Source organism: Ceratotherium simum, chromosome 11, assembly GCF_057802395.1.
Source record: "Ceratotherium simum simum isolate JZ-2026a chromosome 11, ASM5780239v1, whole genome shotgun sequence".
In the NCBI taxonomy this organism is placed as follows: domain Eukaryota; kingdom Metazoa; phylum Chordata; class Mammalia; order Perissodactyla; family Rhinocerotidae; genus Ceratotherium; species Ceratotherium simum.
In genome coordinates, this window is record NC_141910.1 from 12,736,153 (window position 1) to 12,758,589 (window position 22,437).

At 41.9% G+C, this 22,437-nt stretch overlaps 1 protein-coding gene across 3 annotated transcripts in view; it reads right to left on the reverse strand.

Annotated features, from left to right (window-relative positions):
* Nucleotides 1-22,437, reverse strand: part of TET3 (tet methylcytosine dioxygenase 3) — a 102,613-nt gene that overhangs the window by 22,710 nt on the left and 57,466 nt on the right. For all 3 annotated transcript variants that reach the window (XM_087436558.1, XM_087436557.1, XM_014791414.2), the window contains 2 exons: nucleotides 9,404-9,494; nucleotides 3,556-3,649 (listed from right to left, as the gene is read on the reverse strand). In XM_087436558.1, the coding sequence (XP_087292684.1) occupies nucleotides 3,556-3,649; nucleotides 9,404-9,494 (185 nt within the window). The remainder of the gene's footprint in view (nucleotides 1-3,555; nucleotides 3,650-9,403; nucleotides 9,495-22,437) is intronic.

Below are 22,437 nucleotides of genomic sequence, written 5' to 3' on the forward strand. Positions count from 1 at the left end.
ATCTGTCGCGTGAGAACTCCTTGTGTGATGGCCTGGCCTCCCACAGACTGAGCCGGGCATCTGCACACTTCGAAGGTACTGATAACACGGCGGTCCCTATGACAAGGGTTTTCGAGGCACTATCGTCAACCTCTGCTCAGTGCCCGAGGCAGCACACCAGCTAATCGCACTCATGTGCGACGTGTTCAGAGCACACAGGGAGACATCTGACCTGTCGAAGCTGAGATTGAGGCCACGTCCTTTGGGTTTCCTGAGTGGCAAACACACAAATGTGACCAGGCACAAGCACACAGCCCTCTGTGGCCACATCCTCCCAGGCCTCTGGGCAAACTTAAAAAAACTGTACGAAAACGAAGGGGAGCTCGAGACCCACACTCTATGCAAGAACCCAGCAGGATGACACGCACAAAGTGCAAAAGTCAAAGGCCAATGGAAGGCACGAACACACCAACCTCTGAGCATGGCAACACACATGGTGCCTGTGCCATCCCGGAATCACACACCTCTCCCCCAGATCCTGGGTAGGAGGTCCCTGAGCACAGCACCCACAGAAACCCCATCTGTCCTCCTATCACTCCACCCTCGGCACTTAGTTCCACCCCTGGCGTCTCCCAGAAGTCCCCTCCATCAAGATCCTTATGGGCCTTCAAATACCTGCCTTCTGACCTCTGTGACGTTTACAGACCGGCCCAAGCAGCATCTCCCGGGTTCTTCTACCAAAAGCCCATTTCTACCATCTGCAGTGTTTGCTTCTGACATGCCTCCATTTATTCTGACCCTTCGAAATGCTACCTGGGTCACTCTCTTACTCCCATACTTGGTGACTTCCATACTTTGTACAGGCCACCTTAATATCTGAGATCACCAGTGGGCTCTCTGGGTCTTTCTCACGTCATTTTCTTAACACACATTTGTTGGGCTCCCATGATGCACCTCGACTTTGTACCCCAAGATCCTGGCCAGTCACATCTAGAAATTGTCAGGGATACTGCTTTTAGCTGAAGATACCAGTTGGGGTTCAGGCTGCAAACACAGACACGAACCCTTGTTGGTAAAGGAAACCCAGGCTCTGGACACAGGACTACGGGGCAGGGAGAAGCAGAGGGGGTGTCGTCCACCACAGGTGGCTGGAGGCTGCCACTTGCCACAGCCATGGACCACTGCCCAGGCTCTTGATGCCATGCTGCCACCAAGAATAATCTGTCCTTCTTGGCGTTTGCAGGTCACTTCCCCAGGGGGGCAGGGAAAGGGAACACCTGCCTCTCTCCAACTTCCAAGGAGGTGGAACTCTTTAGATGAGCCCCACCACCAAAATACTAGGGTATTTGGTGGCTATGTAAGCAAAAAACAAGAGTGGTCCACCATACTAAGGGAGATGGCCAGAAAAGAAAAAAACATAACTCAGCACTGCCATTTTCTTGCCACTGTAATAGTTCTGTGATCTACCATCATTTGCTCTTCTCATAAAAAACTATTTCTTTCCTCTCTCCTTTTATCTTTTCTCATCAGATACAGGAATTTCTCCACTTCTGGGAACACTGTCACTATGCATTTCCCTCTACCTGGGCTTTTCTTTCAAAGGGGGCATCACCCACCAGGCCCTGTGAAGCCCATGAGATGTTCCACTTTTTTTTTTTTTCTGAGGAAGATTAGCCCTGAGCTAACATCTATGCTAATCTTCCTCTATTTTTAATAAGCGGGTCGCTGCCACAGTGTGGCTGATGCGTGGTGTAGGTCTGCACCCAGGATCTGAACCTGCAAAAATGGGCTGCCAAAGTGGAATGTGCCAAACTCATTCACTATACCATGGGGCCGGTCCCTGTTCCATCTTTTGGACAAAGCCTCAAGTTCACTGTGCTACATGTGCTCTGCTCTAGGCATCTGTCCACAGACCCCGGGGGGCCAATGAGCTGAGGACCACGTTCCTCCCCCGTCCATCATTCTGACTTTCCCCTCACAAGAACGGAGGGGAAAGGAACGGATCTCATGCTTTACCTGGGCGCCTCCCTCCTTGGTCCTCAGCAGAGACACACGAGCGCGTGCTGGTCAAGAGTTAACGCTTCCAGGGGCATCCAGGGGCTGGAAACGCATATTCTCTTCTTCAGTGCCACCCCCACAGCCAGCTGTTTTCTTTCCTTAAAGTGCCAACTGTTTCTGAAGCTGGAAAAGTCCCTCACTCTACCTGTGCCCCAAGGATCTTCAGTTTCCTGCCCAAGGCTTTGTAATTCCTCCACAACCGCACGGATTAGCAGGAGAAAGGGGCAGATGCCATTTCCCTGATGGGTTCTCTGGGGGGACAACACCCCAAACCAATCAGTCACAGACGGACACAGTCCACCTCCCACTGCAATGACCATCCTTCACCAAGGCAGGGATGATATGCTTCTTCACACCTCTGACTGCTCTAAGCCGTTGCAGATTGTTTTGTTGTTTATAATTCTGCAATACTGACTGAAAATTGCTACAAATAGGCATGTGGTAGTTCAGGTTCAGACACCTTTTATTTTCCTTAAAAACCAAGGTGCAAAGGCATGGGGTATATTCCAGATAAGAAGAGGCATGTGCACAGACAGACACGGGCTGACAAGGTCATCTCGCCACCTTCCTGCACTCCAAGGAGCCATGTATGTTCACAGCCTTCTTGCCTTTGCTCACACGCCTCTCCTCACCAGGAATGCTTCTACCCTCCCTCAGCCCATTGAACATGGCCCCGGATTCACAGCCCCACATGCGTCCACCTTCTTTGGGAAACCTGGCCTGACGTTCTTCCCGCCATGCATGTCCCTTGCCCCTGACCTCTACAGCACCAAGTCTGCCTCTTGAGTTAACCCTCGATTATTCAGGTCTCCGTGATTTGATTTTATGTGTCTCTACATCACAAGCAGCTGGGACACGGGGACAGAGCCTTCCATCTTCCACGCCTGTTCCCCCACCAAGCACCCAGCCCAGTGCTGAGCTCGCAGCTGCCCAATCACCCTGCCGCTGTGTCTGAGCCCTAACCCTGCAGCGGTTCTGAAGATCTCTGTGAGGACTAGAAGGGCAAGGTCAGAAAACTTTGGGTGAAACTACGGTCTGAGTCACTGACGATCCCTCTGCAGAGACACTTAGTCTGCCTCACAGGAAACAGTGGTTCAGAAGTAAAGCAGATGCAAGGCTGCCCCCAACCCTGCCCGGGGGCCCAGCCTCTTCCAGACAGGAGACAGGAACACTGGCAGCTCTGGAGCACACAGAGGGGCACAGGAGTCAAACGGTCCACAGTGGGGCCCAGCCTTGCGTAAGACGACATCTGCAGCTTCAGCCCTGAACCACGGGGACAGCAGGAGCTGAGCGTAATGACCAGAGCAGTTCTGAGGTCAGCCCAGGACTCCAGGTGCTGGCATTTAAAGAAAATGAGGACAAATGGCTGGGGCTGGGGAAAATGACCCTCACGACGCACCAGATGCTGGCTCTGCGGTTCCCCTAGACAGTGAACACGTCTATTTCCTCCACACACCCTGCCCGGGCCTGGGCGAGGAGAGGGAGGCACAGCCTGGGCTGCAGGGTCTCGATACTCACCCACTTAGCGATGGGGCAGCCCCGAGAGCTCTTCCCCTCCTTCCCGGTGTAGATGACCTTCTCAATCCGGATGGCTTTCCCTTTCTCTCCGTACCTGCAGAGGGACACAGAAGCCACCATTAGCACAGCGGAACCCCAAAGAGCAACTTTGGTAAGAAAGCAGGCCTCAGTGTGCTGCAGCTTGGGTTTCTGGTTACTGTAGGGGCAACAGAGAAGAAAGAGAAAGGTTTACATGTTTATTCTGTGCTTAGAGCCTCCAGGGATACAGCAGCCAGGCTTACTTCACAGGTTCCTAAGGCCTGTGGCCCACCTGGCCCAGCTCTGTCCCAGGGCAGAGGGGCAGTCAAGCAGAATGTCCCTGGTTATTACCTTTGAGCCTCCAGGAAAGGTACTCAAACCAAAGGCTAAATGCAGGCATTTCTATCCAGCCCTGTTGCTAAGTCACCCTGAGAGTCAGTTATTTACAAATTCAATAAACAAGAGGGAAGAAATGGGGAAACTCTTCCTGTTCTCTTTCAACAATCCTAGCTGGCATGTGAACCTGACAAGGACAGTAAACACGTCTGGTTCCTGCATACACTCCTGCCCTGGCCCACACACATGTGCACACACTCAGGGATTCTGAGACCATCTAACTAAACACACCACATTCAGAGGTGATGAAACTATGGCCCCCAGATCTGAACTGACCTGCCCAAGGCCACACAGCTACCTGGGGGAATGGGGGTTAAAGTGCATCCTTGGAGGGCAGACAGACTGGGATGAGCAAAAGCCCAGCCACTTTCTGGTACAGGACTGTGGTCAATGACCGAACTTCTCTAAGCCTCAGTTTTCTCATCTGTATACTGGAGATAAAAATGGTTCCTACCTCCTAGGCTTGGAAAAAGATCAAATGAGACAATCCGCAGGAATTGCATTATTTAAAGTGCTTTGAAGTTCCTGGCATGAGGGAAGAGCCCAATCAATATTAATTATTCTTAATAATGTAAACAGCCATCTTACTGAATTGTCTTATTTTTAATGGCTCTTTAGTTTCAGACTCTTTACAATATCATACCATCTGCAAATATGGTCATTTGCCACCTCCTCCTGTCCACTCTTTATGCCTCTATCTCAGTCTCTTGTCTCTACACTGGCCAGCGGTTCCGAAGTGCTAGCAGGCATCTCTGCTTATTTCCTGACTTTACCAGAAATGTTTCCAACTATTCATCACTGAGCATGAAGTTAGCTGACTTCCGGATAGAAACAGAGACTTCCTTACTTTTAAGGGTTCTACCAAAGGTCTCCTGTTCTAAGGATTTTTCATCAAGAATTGATTACTTTTATCAAATACATTTTTAGCATCTAAGAACATAGAGGATTGAACGGGTTTTTCTCTTTGATCAATTAACATGGTATACTATTTTAACAGACTGTCTAAATCAAACTATCCTTGTATTTCTGTAACGAATCCAATTTGGTCATCGCATATTATTTTAATATACTATTTAACAGAGGATAATGTTATCATAGCTATTACAGTTATACATATTCTTTACATACATCCATATATAGTTATGCATATTCTTTATTTCATCCACTCCACTTCTAGGAATTTCTACCTGAGAAATAACTGTACAAATACAAGATTTAGGAACAAGATATTCATTGTTGCATTAACAACACAGAAATTAGAAACAACAAACATCTAGTATAGGACTGGCTAAATAAAATATAATACAATATAATAAAATAAATTTCCATACAATGGAAAACCATGTAGCCATCAAAAAAGATTCGGCAGAATTATATGTACTGACATGGAAGAAATTAAGTGGAGGAACAAAGCTGCTGCAAACAGTGGTTATATTATGACTGATCCCATTTGGTTCAAAATTTATCTATATACATATGTATATCTTTGTAAACAGAAAAAATTGAAAGGTAAGCATCAAACTTTTTAAAAAAGTTTCTTCTGGGAAGGATAATTGCTCGAGAGCCTTATTCACTCTCAATTTTTTTTAAAAGGCCTTTTATAGATATGTTTTATTTTTGTAATTGGAAAAGAAAACAAATATTTTTTAAAATGCTGATCTAAGGTTTCTCCGAGTTCAGTGTTCTCTGTTTCACTCCAGATCTCAGTGAAGAGGTTAAGAGTGTTTCTGCTAAATAGCTCACTAACATTCTGAGGCTAGGTCAGTCCCTATAAAACGTGTCTGGAGTCAGGGCACTGGGCACTTCATACAGCCTGGTCTGGCTCAAGAGGAGAAGACCAGAGAGAGCTGCTTTGGTTCGGTTCCTGGAAAACTTTCAATGCAACAATCATTTATCAGGAAGCGGCCCACCAGGGCAGAGCTGGGCACTCCGTGTGTCCTGGGGTCGCTGTGGGAAGCACAGTGACCACACTGCTCTCACCCAAACAGACAGGATATCGTGTTCCCCACGGGAGGGTGAGCTGCGGACGCAGACCAGGCCTTCTGACCAGGACCTGCCCCCCACTGCACCCTTCTGAGAAACGCTTCCCGCAGTGGACTTCACATTCAAGAGCACATAAGAGGGTCAATCAAGCACAACTGATCAGCTAGATTTTTTTTTTTTTTTAAACCAGAACTGTCTCTGTGTTTAAATACAACCTACCGATTCCGGATTTAGTTCTTTTTTCTTAAATGTCTTACTTTCTAGCCTATCATTAAGAGGCCCCTTCTAGTATATAGATGAACTCCTAGATCCTAAATGAAGTCTAGAAGGACAGGCTGAAACCTTATTCTAAAGGATAACCCGACCATCTTAGCCCGTGTTTCTCAAAGGGTGGTGTGAGACCAGCATCACCGGGGAACTTGGGAGGATAGACTCTCGGGTCCCATCCCAGACCTGCTGGGTCAGAAACTGGGGTGGGGTCCAGCAACCTGTGCTTTCATAATCCCTGAGTGAGCCTCTGAAGCACGCTCAAGTTTGAGAACCACTGATCTAAGTCGTGCTGCTTCAGGGTTCTCTCTCTCACACAGTAATGAGACCAGTTCCCCCAAACTCAGATTTGTGAGCACAGTGTCAGTTCTTCATTTATAGAATGAACATTTAATGAATTCCTAGGCTGCAGAGAATCCCCTTCCCAGCTGGAGGACACGTGGCTCTGTGCAGCACACCATTCTCAGATGTGGGTTTGAACAACTGACTTCAATTATCTATGACAATGAGGACCTGGCTACCCAGGAGGTATGGAACCCACAAATAAATCAGGTTAATATTTTAGGATTTGCTTTCCACCTCCCCCTCCTTTCTCCAAATCTTTACCAGATAAGCCAAAAGCACCAAAGTCTCCTTGATTTCAGTTCGCTCCCCCTCCCTGCCTTTGCCCAGCTCCTGGAAGCAGAGTGGTCTCACAGAGAGAGGGTTGAGGGGAGGGTCTGGGGAAACAGACAGCCTAGACCATTCACAAACTAGATCCCCAGCCAGGTGATTTTCATCAATCCTTCATTCCTTTCCTTGTTCCTGAAAGGAACTTAAAAAGACATCTATGTGATAAAAATAACAGGTGATGAAATCAGAGTAACAGGGGAAATAGACAGACATGATGTTGGTACACAAAATGCAAACAGTGGGGTCTTGTGCATATTTTTGAGAGATGAGCCTGGAACATTTCATCATATGAGAAACCAGCTATGAAGACTCCTTAGGGTCACGGCATAAAGGACTCAGGAGTGAATGTGAATAGGCTCCCACAGGCCAAAGATGAGAAATTACGCTCCTCCTAACGGGGGTACACAAATCTGGCTCTAAACTTACTAGCAGCCAACATAAAGATGGAATCGCAATCTGTTACATGATTTACAAGGTCCTTAAGATAAAAATAAACCAGTTGCTGAGGAAAAACACAAGTATTCCTGGTCTTGAGAGGAATTCCTCCCTTGGATCAGTTTCTAAAGAATCTACACTTGGCTGTTATTTTTAAAGCAATGAGAAAAAAGGACAAGTCTCAACTTTCTCTCTCTCTCTTAATCCTTGTTTCAAAACATACTGTTCTATAACTAAAAGTTATTTAGAGAGCTCTCTAGAAATCTTGTAAACTGTTACCATGAAATAAAGACATACAAAAACTGTCTCAGATCAAACTTGAACATTTGACTCCCCTGCAGCCCTCAACCTGAAAACGACAGTGTCAAGACTCCTTACAAAAATCACTGGCCAATGAGATGCCTGCTCCAACCTCAAAACTGCAGCACCTACGCACGTGGGCACATGTGGGTGTGCACGTACATACACGCACTCTGCTTTAAGTGTTTCATTCTCATGGACTCAGAGGTGCCCCTTTAATCAGGCTTGAATTTACAGATCGAGTCTTTGATCAAATGCTTTTCTGATGGGCTATTTTGAATATAAATGTTTCCAGGTGGTACAGGGTAATTAAGAGTGTTCACAGCAGATCACTGTCTTCCCTCAATCTTACCTTTTATTCATTCAGGATGCCATTACAGTTATTCAGTTCAAACTCACGTTCCCTGCTATATTAACGACAGGATTAATCTGGCTCCCCTGGTCAGACAAAATCTGATTCCCCAATTTGTGGAAACACTAAGCCCCTCGACCTTCCCCACATCTGTATGTATATGCATGAGCAAACATGATTATGTCTACATAATCTTTGCCTTTATTATTAAAATAATAATGCTTGTTATTAAAAATGCAATCAGTACACATGTATATGAGATAGACACCCTGTAGGCAGTACTTACTAATAAGCACTAAGTGCTTTCCAGACATCAGTTCAGTTTATCCTCACAACTCTCCTACAATGTATGTACTTTTATCATCACCTCCATTTTGCAGATAAGAAAACTGAGTCACAGAGTAGAGCAACTTACCCAAGGACTCAGCAGTAAGTGGCAGGGCCAGGACTGGATGGTAGTCTAGCTCTGGTGTCCACATGCTCTCACTCACCAAGCTATTTTACCTCTCCATAAGCTGGAACTCACCGTATTTAATATCTGCTGTGGACATGTACATAGATTTTAAAGTCTCTATCTATACAAACTGTTTAAAACAAACAGAGCTTGAGTTTGAATCAGAAGTGTCAATATAAATTCATGATGTATTTAATCACTAAACAATAACAAAAATAAAAAACCTACACATATATTTTAGCTCCTTCTACTGAAATAGCCTAGAAATAATGAGCACTCCAGTAGTAATGAGTACCCCTAGTACCTAGAGTCTGTTTTCTCAATACTTTTTCCCCCAATAAAAAGAAATAGGACTTCTCGGATAAATGTACAATGCGAACCCAGAACACCTTGTCATATGAGAAATCAAGAAAGCTATTAAAGACTCCTAGGATCATGTCAAAAGGACTCAGGAGACACTGGCCAAAGATGAAACATTACATTTCTCCTAGTAGAAGATAGTACAGGGTAATTAAGAGGTTCATAGCAGATCACAGTAGAGGTACAAAATATCACCTATGAAGTAGTTTCAAAAACAAGAAAGAAAGAAAAAACAATCTGATTCTGATCAAGTCTTTAGATCTAACTACCAATTTACAGAGGGCAGAAGAACATGCTACACAATACCACAGGAAAGCCAGCAGCATAATTCAGACCACAGGAAACTCTTAGGACATATAACCATTTAACCACATTTCTCCAGTAAAAAGTATTTCAAAAAAGACAGGGAGGAGTGGGATATATGGAGGGAGACCTAGAGATAGAAGAGGCACTGAGGGTGAGACTCCCACATCCAACCTTCCACAGTCTGGATGTCAGGGCTTCCTTTCTGTAAGCTGTCTAGTACAAGGCAACGAAAATGAGAGCTGCTTAAAATCCATATTCTATTAACAACTTGCCCATTTCTCCTCGGACATCTGTGTATCACTCACCGCTCCTCCATGAGTTCCCGGATAGAGGCTACCGTGGGGCCAGATCCCAGGTGAGTGTAATATGGACCTTCATCTTTCTCCACTATTTGTTCTGCAGAAACACAGAGTAAACATTATTTGGAGACATCAATTCATCAACACTAACTTAGAAAGGCAAACCACCAATAGGAAAATTAATGGGCACATTACAAAACAGGAAATCCAAAAGGCTTATAAACATGTGACAATGTGTTCAACTCCATTAGAAATCAGGAAATACAAATTAAAATCACAATGAAATACCGTTCCACACAGACCAGACTGGCAAAAATTTTTAAATCGGGTAAAACCAAGTGTTGTCAAGACTGTAGTCTAACCACTTTGGAATTCAGTTTACCATTATACAGGTTCTAGACCAGGGGATGGCAAACCACTCCACTCCTAGGTATAAATCCAAGAGAATTGAAAACAAGGACTCAAACAGATACCCGTATGCCAGTGTTCATACCAGCACTATTCACAAGAGCCAGAAGGTAAAAACAACACAAGCATCCATCAACAGATGAACAAAATGTGGTATAGTTATACAATGGAATACTATTCAACCGTAAAAAGGAATGAAGTTCTGACACATGCTACAACATGGATGAACCGTGACAACATTATGCTAAATGAAATAAGCCAGGCATAAGAGAAGAAATATTTTATGATTCCACTTACATGAAACATCTAGAATAGGCAAATTCATAGAGATAAAAATTAGATTAGAGGTTACCAGGGGCTGGGAGGGGTGGAGAATGAGGACTTATTGCTTAATGGGTAACAGAATTTCTGTTTTGGGTGATGAAAAAGTTTTGGAAATAGTGGTAATGGTTGCACAACACTGTGAATGTAATTAATGCCACTGAACTGTTCACTCAAAAATAGTTAAAATGGCAAATTCTATGTTATATATATCTTACCACAATTTTAAAAAGAAAGGAATAAAGTACTTATACATGCTACAATGTGGATGAACCTCAAAAACATTATGCTGAGTGAAAGAAGCCAGACACCAAGGTCACATATTGTACGATTCCATTCATATGAAATATCTAGAATGAGTAAATCCATAGAAGCAGAAAGCACATTGGTAGTTGCCAGAGGCTGGGAGGAGGGAGGAATGGAGAGTAACTGCTTAATGGGTACAGGGTTTTATTTTGGAGTGATGAAAATGTTTTGTAACTACGTAGGGGTGGTGGTTGCACAACACTGCAAATGTACTAAATGCCACTAAACTGTTCACTTTAAAAATGGTTAACTTTATGTTATGCAAAAGTTCACCACAATTTAAAAAAAAATAAAAGGAACAAACTATTGATTCACACAACAACAAGGATGAATTTTAAATGAATTTTGCTAAGTGAAAGAAATAAGACTCAAAAGACTATGTAAGCATAGCTTTGGAAAACAGTGTTTTGACCGGATACTATAAGGCTGAAAACAAAAAGAACTTTACACAAATACTGTGCTACGGTTGGCAAGTTTGTTTCATGTCTGAGGAGACGTTACAACTAAATGCAATGTGGTGTCCTGCACTGAGTCCTATAACAGCAAAAGGACATTAATGGAAATATTGCTGAAATCCAAAGAGTCTATAGTTAACAGCACTGTACCGACATTAACACACTAATGTCTTCGTTTCCAATGTGCCATAATTATATAAGATGTTTACATGAGGGGAAGTTGAGTAGACGGTATACAGGAACTCTCTGTACCAACTTTGCTACTTTTCTACGCGTGTAAAATTATTTCAAAATGCAAAGTTTTTATTTTTTACAAAAATAAAACAAACAAACAAAACCAGGCAGCTGGCCCTACTTTGCTGATCCTGTCCTAGAAGAAACCTTGGTCACATGCATCAAAACACACGTACAAGGATTTTCATAGCAACATGGTTTGCAATACTCAAAACTAGAAACAACCCATAATCCAGCAACAGTGGGATGGATAAATAAGGATGTAGCTGAGTCACAGAATGGGATACATCCAGCAATGAGAACTAACAGCCTGCAACAACATGGTTGAATACTACAGCATCACAGTGAGCAAAAGCAGCAGAGAACAGAAGAACAAATACAGTAAGATTACACTGAAATGGTATTCAAAAAGAGGCTCAACTAGGGGCTGGCCTGGTGGCATAGTCGTTAAATTCGTGCACTCCACTTTGGCACCCCAGGGTTCGCAGGTTCGGATACCGGGGCACAGACCTACACACCACTCATCAAGCCATGCTGCGGAGGCGTCCCACATACAAAACAGGGAAAGACTGGCACAGATGTTAGCTCAGCGACAATCTTTCTCAAGTAGAAAAGAGGAAGATTGGCAATGGATGTTAGCTCAGGGCCAATCTTCCTCACCAAAAACCACAGGCTCAACTAAACTATACTGTTTAGAGATCCATACATAGGTGGTAATACTGCTAGGTTGAAATAGGAAATTGCAGATAGTCAAAGATTTTTTACTACAAAAAATGGTGATTTCATATGGTTCAACCTTAAGGAAACGAAAAACAAGGAAATCACCGTCACAAGTCAAGAGTGGTTACCTCTGGGGGATGGGAAAGGGCTGTGATTGGGAAGGGTAAACAGGGGACTTCTGGGGAGCTGGAAATGGCCTCTTGGTCTAAGTTGTGGTTACACAGGTGTTCATTTTATACATTTATATTAAGTTGTATATGTTTTGTGTATTTTCCTATATATGCAATTCACAATTTTTTAAATGTAAAAAAATTAATGTTGTATCTATTTTATGCAGAACATTATGCTCTGATTTATGGGGGATACAAGACACGATAACACTGGATTGCTGCCTTTAAAAAGCTTATGATCTACCTGCGTATATAAGACCTACACAAAAAAGGATATCTAATGACATTTCAAATCAACGGGGAAAGATTAATTTTTCAATGCGTGGTGTTGGGACAACTGAGAAAAAGTTTGATCCATATTTAATACTGTATCCCAAAATATATTCCAAATGGTTGAAAGATTTAAATACAAAAAAATGAAACTATACAAGCTCTCGAAGAAAAACAATGGAACAGTTTTTAAAAATAATCATGGAAGAAGGAAGGCCTTCTCTAACATGAAATTCTGAGGCCACAGACACACAGAAAAAAACCCTGATAAATTTAACTAAAGAAAATTTTATAGTAATAAATACCAAAAGTCAAGCCGAAAAGCAAACAACACACTGGGGAGAAATATTTGGAACTGAGACCAGATAAATGGCTAATTTCCTTACTATATGAAGAGCTCTTGTAGTTAAATAAGGTCAATAACACAAGAAAAAAATGAAAAATGGATAGAAATGATTCTTTGAAAGGGAAATGCAAATGGTTCCAACATAAATAAAGCTACAATAAGGTACCAGTTTTGCCTATCAGATGAGTCAGCATCAAAGTCTAATCACTCCTTGTATTGGTGAGAGAATAGGAAAATAGGCAGTATGGAAAGTACCTTAGCAATATGTTAAAATTACAAATGCACATGAGTCTGTTTGACTCAGCAATTTCAAAAAATTTCAAATGTTCTATGAATTTATTTCTAGAAATTTGGATATACTTGCATATGTACAGCGATGTGTATACACATATTACATCATTTGTAATGGCAAAATATAAGAAACCTAAATGTCCATCATAATACATTATATATTATAAATACATTATGGTGCATCCATATAACAAAATACTAAGTAGCCATCAAAAGGAATTAGGCAGCTCCAGATTTACTGATAAAAAATGACCTCCAAGATATTTTAAGGGGGAAGAGAAGCAAGTTTCAGTATAGCATGTACAATATGCTAGTTAGTGTACACATAATCATACATACATTAGTATACACGCACACATATGCAAGCATAAAGGTATACACATCATTACTCACACTAGAATAAGTATAAGAGTAAGAGCAAGTTTGCGAAAATGAGTTGTGTTCCTGGTTTTATAAAAACAAACAAAAAGATGCACAATGGTGTGTGCAGCCACAGTAGATGAATTGATGGGAGTTGTCTACCACTTATGGCTTCCACTCATGGATGTTCTTCACCCCCACTAACGTCTTGGGTCAGGCTCTTGCCTGAATTATTGTCATGATCTCCCAGCTGGTCTCAGCTCTCCTAGGTCATCCTACCCAACAACACCAGTTATAATCCCAAAACAGAAATCTGATCACATCACTTCCCAGCGACGACTCCAGGCTAGACAGAAGATGGAACCTAAACTTCCAGAGCACAGTCCACAAGGCCCCCACTGAGCCATCTCTGCACACCTCTCGACCTTGCATCCTGCATCAGCCATCACAGCCCCTTCCATGGAACCATGCGATACCCCTGTGTCTTTAAATATGTTTTCTCATCATGATAGTGCCTTCCTTTATTTCTCTCTTTGGAAAAACTCATCTCTTAAGGCCTAGTTTAATGCCACCTTTTCTGTGAAACCCTATTGGACTTCTCAGACTTGTTTTCCCTCTGGACTCCCAAAGCACCTTGCAGACAACAAAAATATCAAAGCGTGTATCACAGCACATTTTTATTGTTAACATGGCACAGCAGAACGAACACGGATTTTGCAGACAGAGGCCTGGGCAACTGTGACGAGTTATCTCCCCAGCCTCTCTAATCCTCATGCCTTCATGTGTAAAATACATAAAGGACTAAGTGTGGTATTTGGTGCATAACACGAACTCAATAGGTAGCTGCTCTCTAGGCTCTGCCAAACAAACTGTGTGATTGTGGCCGAGTTATACCACCTTTATGGTGTAACTCGGTGTATAGAAAATAATGTTTCTGTATTATAGACTTGTTGATGATTAGATGAGAGGTAAGGTACCTAGCAGAGTTCTCAACCTATCGATGCTTAAATGTTTCATGAATGAATGAATACTTTCAACTAAAGGATTAAAAATGACTTGTTCCAAATATACACTATTTTGAACCATAAAACAGAGAGGATTACAGAAGGATGCATGTGAAGTGGAGGAGGGGAGGAGACCAAGAGGGGGTGCGTAGGGAAAGAGAACGTAAGAATGTGGGTGTTGGAGGCAGTAGGCTGAAAGCTCTTTATAGGCACTAGGATACTACACAGCATACAGAAAACAGAACACAAGAATATGCCAGAACTTCTGAGCTCTATTCCAGTTTATACTATCTGGAGAAAAGTCAAAGTAATGGATTGACTGAGGGTCTCACACTGGAACTCGAATATAATGTAGCTTTTGGTGACTACCTTCTGCCCCAAATCAGAAAAACTCAAAACTTACAAGGTTACGGGCAGACAAAGGAGATTTTCATACATGCAAACCAAATCTTGGCAACTCCATCCCAGCAGCTAGGAAAAAAGACCTGAAGATCCAAAACCAAGCCAACCCAGAAACTGGATGGTCAGGTTTCTCTGGGAAGGCTACTAAAACACAGAAGGCAGACACAGCTCCAAGTGCCAAACAAAACCAGTCACTCTCTCCCTTCTAGTAGTTTATAAGGCAGCCCAAGGAGTCTTTTAGAAGATTGTTTCTTTTAATTACATCCCTTTCCCTGATTTTATATATGTATCTCCCTGTCCTTGATCACATGTCTGTATGGGGGAGAAGATATTCTATGGGAAGAAATAGGACTTATAACCAAGTATGCTTAGTTATAAAACCAGTACTACATACATTTACAAATTTAATATATCTCTGTATATATCTATGTCTTCTGTGTGGCAATGGGCTTGTACTCAGTTACGGCTCCAGACAGGTAACCATACTTTGCAAGGTTGGGGTAATATTCAATAGAATACAGTATACGCTCTGAATCAGTGACCAATACATGGTTCTGTTTTCCCATGGCGAAATAAGGTTTATTCACCTTCTTGATGCTATTTAATGCTATTAACCTTAAATTCAATAGGTGAGTTTGCCCTATTTACATTTATTGTTGTAACATACGCATAGTCTTCTGTCACTTTACGTTTTCCATGTTTATGTTTCCTTGTTTTCTTTCTTTCCTATGTTCTGCTATAAATTTTGTATTTTCTTTTACCCCCACCTCTGATGTCTGGTAATCTGGAACATCTATAGTATGTTTTTAGTGATGCTAGTGGTACTTTTGGAGAGAAAAAAGTTAGCACCCTTACAATTTCTCCACCTCCTCCTTCATTTTACCTCCTGCTTTTTGTTGGTATCCTCATAAGATATTTCCCCCTCTATTAAAAAAGAGATATTTAATATAAAATAAATTTATTTCAAGTACAGTGTAACTGTATTATTTTTGTTTTAGAAAAATAATTATCACAGTTATTTAAATTTAGACTTTACATTTAATTTCACTGCCAGCCCCTTCATATACAACTTCCCCAATCTGTGACTGATTTGATTCATCTCCAGAAAATTTGAGTTCTTGCATATTTGGAAATGTTTTTATGAAGACTTTACATGTGAATGGCAACTTTACCGGGTATAGAATTCTTAGGTCAAATTTTTTATTTCAATACTCTGAGAACTGCAATACATATATCCAACAAAGAACGCATATCCAGAATAAAGAAAGAACTGTTAGCAATCAATAAGAAAAAGATAGAAACACAACAGAGAAACGGGCAAATGGCTTGAACAGGTACTCCACAAAAGACGACGTATGAAAAGGTGCCCAGTCTCCTTAGTCATCAGGGAAACGTAAATTAAAGCCACAATGAGAGATGATTATACACCTACCACAGTGACAGAAAGACTGTTGATAGCATTTGCTGGTGAGGATGTGGAGCACTGCTGGTGGGAGTTTAAACTGCTACAACTACTCTGGAAAATCGATAGTAGTTACCTACTAAAGTTGAACATACATAATTTCAGACCTAGGTATATACCCAACAGAAACATATAAGTGTAACATATGTGTACCAAGAGACATATGTAAGCATGTATTATATCAGCATGATTCACAACAATACCAAATTGGAAACAATCCAAAAGACCATCAACAAGCTAATGGATAAATGGTGGTATATTCATAAAATGGAATACTATATGACAATCAGAATGAATGAACTACAGGTACTGCTACACACCCATAGATGAACCTCACAAACGCAACACTGAACAAAAGAAGTCAGAATATACAAGAATACTTATGTATTTATGATTCCATACACATGAAGTTCAAGAACAGGCAGAAGTGATCAATGTGGTTAGAAGTTAGAATAATAGTAACCTTAGAACAGGGGTTGGGAAACTATGTTAAGGGTCAGATGGTAAACATGTAACGCTTTGTACGGCATGCAGTCTCTGTGGCAACTACTCATCTGTGCTGACGCAGTGCAAGCAATAGACAATACACAAACAGATGAGCATGGCTATGTTTTATTAAAACTTTATGGACACTGAAATGTGGACTTCATACAATTTTCATGAACCATGAAATATTATTCTTGATTTTTTTTTAATCATTTAAAAACATAAAAACCGTTTTTAGCTCATAGATATGAGCCAGATGTGGCCTGCAGGCCATAGTTTGCTTTAGGGAGTCAGGTGTAAGTGACTGGGGAGGGGCATGAGGGGGCTTCTGAGGTGCTGGTAAAGTTCTGTTTCCTGATCTAGGTGTGGTTATGTAAGTATGTGCCTTTTGTAAAACTGTATTGAGCTGTACACTTAAGATTTATATACCCTCCTATATGTGTTTCAATTAAAAGGAAGTTTTTAAAAAGTATTTTTTAAACAGTAAAAAAAAAAGTTTAAACAACCAAGTACATATGACTGACTTAATTTTTTATTAATTTATTTGTAGGCCATTCTTGATCCTTGAAATTCAGTAAGTTCATCAGGATCATTATTTGTCGGTTTTTCTTCATTATCTTCCATTTTGAAAAAGTTTTCTATTTTATCTTTGACTCCTGCCTTTGTTCAGTTTGTTCCACGCTCTTCGCTGGGAACACCAAGGAACGTTCCCAACATTCCTGACAGAACTAATCTGTGTGTAGGATCCCTCCTGTCTCTCCTCTGTATCCCTTATCTCCACTCTGACTAGGTTCACTTCTATTTTCTTTTCCTGGAGGGATCTTTCAAGCCTGCCCCACTTCCTCGTTGATTTGCTTTTTCTGTAACTCTGATTCTGCTTTTTTGCAGCTTCTGGTACAATTGTAAATGCTTTGTGCAAGGGCATGCTTCTGGAGTTTAATCCATGCCTCTTGTGACCTCTTTGTAACTTTATTCTAGCACCTCATCTTTCATTTCTGATTTCACAATGAACATTTTAGCCAACTTCCTTGAAGGTATAAATCAGTTGTTCAAACTCTTCTTGTATTTTCTAATATGTCTTCATTTTGAATATTATATTTAACCCCTCCACCACTTTTCCCCACAGCATCTGATGGGTTGCATGTTGAATTCTGTGTCTGTTTGCCTGTTAACTAATCTTTCAACGGAGGAAGTTTATCTCTAGGGTTTCTCCCCTGGGGCACTATTACCTTTTCAACTGGATAATTCTTTGTTGTGTGTGTGGGGGGCCTGTCCTGTGCACTGAAGAATGTTTAGCAGCATCTCTGGCCTCTACCCACTAGATGCCAGTAGTACCACACAGGTTGTGATAACCAAAAATATCCTCAGACATTGCCAAATGTTCCCTTGGAAGAAGGGGGGTAAATGAGCCCCTAGTTGAAAGCCACTGGTCTAAACTCATTTGCCCAAAAATAAAATTTCCTTACTCCTATTTATCTAACACTGCTCAAATTCTTCCCTTAGAAATTAAGCTAGAGAGCTGGACGTTGTAGAGGTTTCAATGATTAGTTCAAAAGTTCAGCAGCCTGAGGGGGGATGGGAGGAACTGGGGCTAGCTATGGACAGTTGCGACCGGGAAATGTCTCCATGCCCTCCGTCTGCTGGGCCAACGCCTCTCAATGCGTATGTATGTTTGTGTGGAAGGCTGGGTTGTGCTCTGTCCTGATGCTAGGATTTGGGTTTATTTCCTCTTATGGGAGTGAGCTGGTCACTGATAAGACATCAAATTAAAATAAAGCCCCATGGTTTACAGGATTCTTGTTTGGTGGTTCAGCAAATATTTTTCTCTGCACAATGGCCTTTGTTTGGTGCTGTTGGCCCTCAGCTACAAAGCTGGCTCCTAAGATACGGTTTCCCATCTCTCCAGCCAACTGTCCTCACCCCAGACCTTATCCTCATCAGAAGCTGGAGCAGAGAGGGAAAAGGGGCCTGTGTGCATTCCCAACTTTCCAGAGAGCACGCCTTCTAGATGGGTGGTCTCCAGCCCATCTCTCCAATTTGTGGGGTCCTTCTGAGCCTCCACTATTGTTTTTCCCAACACTGGGAGTTATAAACCACATGTCATCCTTTATTTTAATTCAAATTGATCTTAAACTGGCAGACAGCCCTTGGAAAACATGGTTTAAGATTGGGGCTATTTCCAAATTTCAGTTGATGAAATTTTCTCTGTTTCCTTTAGTCCCTTTAGCTGGGTTTCAGGAAAGGAGTATTTTGCTATTTTGCTGGTAAGTCACCATCTTCCCTTTTAGTCCCCAGTGTAGTATTTCCTCCTTCTCTGTAGAGGTAAAGCGGCAGGGCAAGGAAAACGGCGCAACTCTTCTTAAAGGAAAATCTGTTTTATGTCTTGCTTTGAGTAGTGGGAGAAGTGAAGTTTTTTCCTAAAATCATAATAGAAAGCTCTGGGGTAGAGCTCCGGAGAGCAAAATCTAATTTTTGAGAAAATGTTGGTTATGCGGCTCTAGGTGCTTTTCTTCACCCTGTGCACTTAATTTTATACTTATTAAAAATAGAAAAATATGCTCTGTTCCACTTCTGCACTATGCTGGGGAGAGAGTGAAATGTATCCTTTCTGCTATCAGCAAGAGACACTAAACACAAGAAACTACTCATTACTGCCTAACAGAAAGAAGGATCCTTAATTTCTAAATGAAACTTCCTTCCACCTTTCCTCCTCTCTCCACACAGAGACTAGGGCAACCACACTTTCCCAGGGGGGGACTCACGGCGAGGTATAGATATAGGCTGAGGCATTTCTTCTGTTTATGACATTGATACAAAGAGATGGATCATAACCGGTGTACACTTAATGCATAGGTGTCAAGATCAAACAAAGATTTTATCGCACCCATCTTCTTTTTCCAAACAATCCTATATAATGCCTCAGTTTCCTGATGTAATTTTAGTGGACTTAAAGCTGAACAGCTTAAGCTTATATAACTAATTAGATTTCACTTCCATGACAGTCAATAACTGACAGCTAGCATGTTGCCTCCTGTCAGTCACAAATCCACGCCGTGGGCAGGTAGATGGTTGGGCCCTAGCCGGGATGAGGTATATCAGATGAATTTTTTTAAACTAAAATGTTAGGTCAGCTGCCTGTGAGTTCACGGGCAGTGTGCTGTGCCTGCTGGTAACAGACAGCAACACCTTTATAACAATGGGCACACTCACTGACAACAAAGATTAAAGGTAACGAGATCGTGCTTAAACCGATCTGACATCTTTGTAGAGTTTAAATATGGAGTTAGAATAAGGTTGATCAGTTAACCAAAAAATATGTAGAGAGAGTACTTACCATATGCTCAGTACCAGTCTAGATGCTATAGAAATACAACATTCAGTTCCTGTTCTTAAGGAACCTGGGCTTTAATTGAAAAGACTAGTGTACATATAATAACAAATCATGTACGACAGAGAAGAATCCGGCATTAAAATTTGACCCTTCTTCAGTACTGATGCTGTTAGCCCTCCCAACCTCCCAAACTATCTGTTGGTTTTGTAACCTACCCTCTCCTCAATTTCTTTCCACATTTCTTCCACACCTCCATCATAGCCTCCTGTTTGAGATTCTGTCCCCTAAAGGTTAGTATCCTCCAGTCTCAAGCCTCTTCTTGATCTACGTAGTCAGCCTGGTGAAATGACCATAACTGAAACTTCAACTACCGTCAGTTTGCTGAAGAACCTCCAATCCACAGATCCAACCAGATGCACCTCCAGGTCCCACGTACACCTCAAAGGGAGATGTCCAAACCTGCTCCCCTCCCAGAATTTCACATCTTGGTGGATGGCACCACCAACCGCCTAGTTGCCCAGCCTGGAACCTCAGAAGTCAATTGTGACTGCTGCTTCCTCCTTACTCCTACATCCAACTGGTCGCTGAGCCAGTTAATTCTTCTTCTTCTTCTTTCTCTTATCCACCTCCTTCTCACCTCCCTCCTACTCAATGTCATTCTTAGTTCAGCAACCCATTATTTCTTGCCTGAACTATGCCTGAGCTTGCAAACTGGTTTCTCTGCCTTTGGTATCATGCTCTCTTCCCCTGAAGCTCTCTCCTCTCCAGCCACTCCCAATCTTTCATCTAACACACCAGTCACACCAGAACTACTTGTCTTTCCCCATGTTTTCTCATCTCCACATCTTCAAGTGGTTTTTCACGTTATTTTTTCATCTCCATAATATTCACGTCCCTTTGCCTGGAACACTCTACCTTCTCTTCTCCCTATTAATCTATTAAACTTCTACTTATCCTTTAAAACTCAGAGCAGACATTATCTCCTCCAGGAAGTTCTTTCTCATACCCTCCTACCCAGAGTCAGATTCCTCACCTTTATACTGGTGTCCAAATATGCTGTTGTCTAAAAAAATACTTAAAAGAAATGAAGTTCCTCTTCATCTCATCTGAATGCAAGAGGGGGAAATACATTCTCATAAAAACTACAGGAAATAGACTTTACATTACTGTAAACAGAGATAAGTCTCTATGTCCCTCATTGAAAACTGTGGTCCACATTGAAGTTGCCCAGTAGATACTGCTATCAGCTACAGCTGCTGGACAACACCCCTCCCTCACCCAGACTTGCACCATGTTCCAGGCAAAGGAGATGTTTTTCTTGTATTGGTCTTTGACTACTTCTTGAAGGCAGGATAATCAACTGGATAAAAATACAGCATTTCTATGAAGGTGACCTAAAATCCATGTCTCCTAAGCTGCTGCTTTCAGGAAGGTTTAATGTTTCCAGTTGCCTATGGACTGCTCCTCAGAGACATCAGGACAAGACTTAAAAGTTAACACAGAGCTGTCTCCTTATCCATAAAATGATGAGCAGATGATCTCAAAGGATGCTATTCCCACTAAAAATGAGTCCCATCTGGACTCATTCTCTGTCCTAAACTGGCTCTCCTTGTGAATTTCCCCATTTCTGAGAATAGATAAAATACATAAAGGGCGTAGCCAATAGTCATCGCAGCTATTGTCCTGTCTCTGCCACTGGTGTTATAGGATGCTTAAAGGGTGGTTAGGGGGATCTCCAATGTGTGCCTCGAAATCCTAGAAATACATCAATACTCCCTTCCCCCAGTAATTCAATATAGAACTTCAATTTGTGCAAAGTTTTCTCAAACCTGTACATACCATTCTGCCTTTTGGAGTAAGGGATTTTCTTTTATGTCATCTAAATTTTATTTCTTTGAAGCTTCCGCAGTGCCTTTAATTCTAGTATTTTGAAATTCAGAGAACAAATCCATATGAACCCCGTCCATACCTTCAGAAACCTGTAGTCTTTATACAGAAGTTCAACAATACTCTTAGTGCTTGGGTTTTTGATTAACTAGTGATGCCCATATTGGCCAAAGTTGCTTATTTGGCAAAAATCACCATGGAGCTTGAATATTAGGGTTTTTTGTTATGCTATAGGACCTTTATATGCTTTTATAAAGTTGTTCCATACTTAATTGTCAATCACTTATTATGAACACTTAAATGGTGTCTCCAAATTTCACCGTCACTTCTACGAAAAATTCTTCCTTAGACTGACCTGCAATCTGCACCTCTCTACCTACAACTGTTGAGGAGATGGGTTTCTGAAATAAGAAATGGTTCCCATCTGACATCAATCCCAGAGTAAGTAGCTTTATTCCTGATCCTTGTCCTGGGCCTGAGTTCACAAAGACAAATTCTGCCATACCAGCTGATAGAAGCACTTGTCCAGACATTTCTGCAAAACAGGATGGCTTTCCTTAACACGAACCCCAGCATCTCTAGAAACT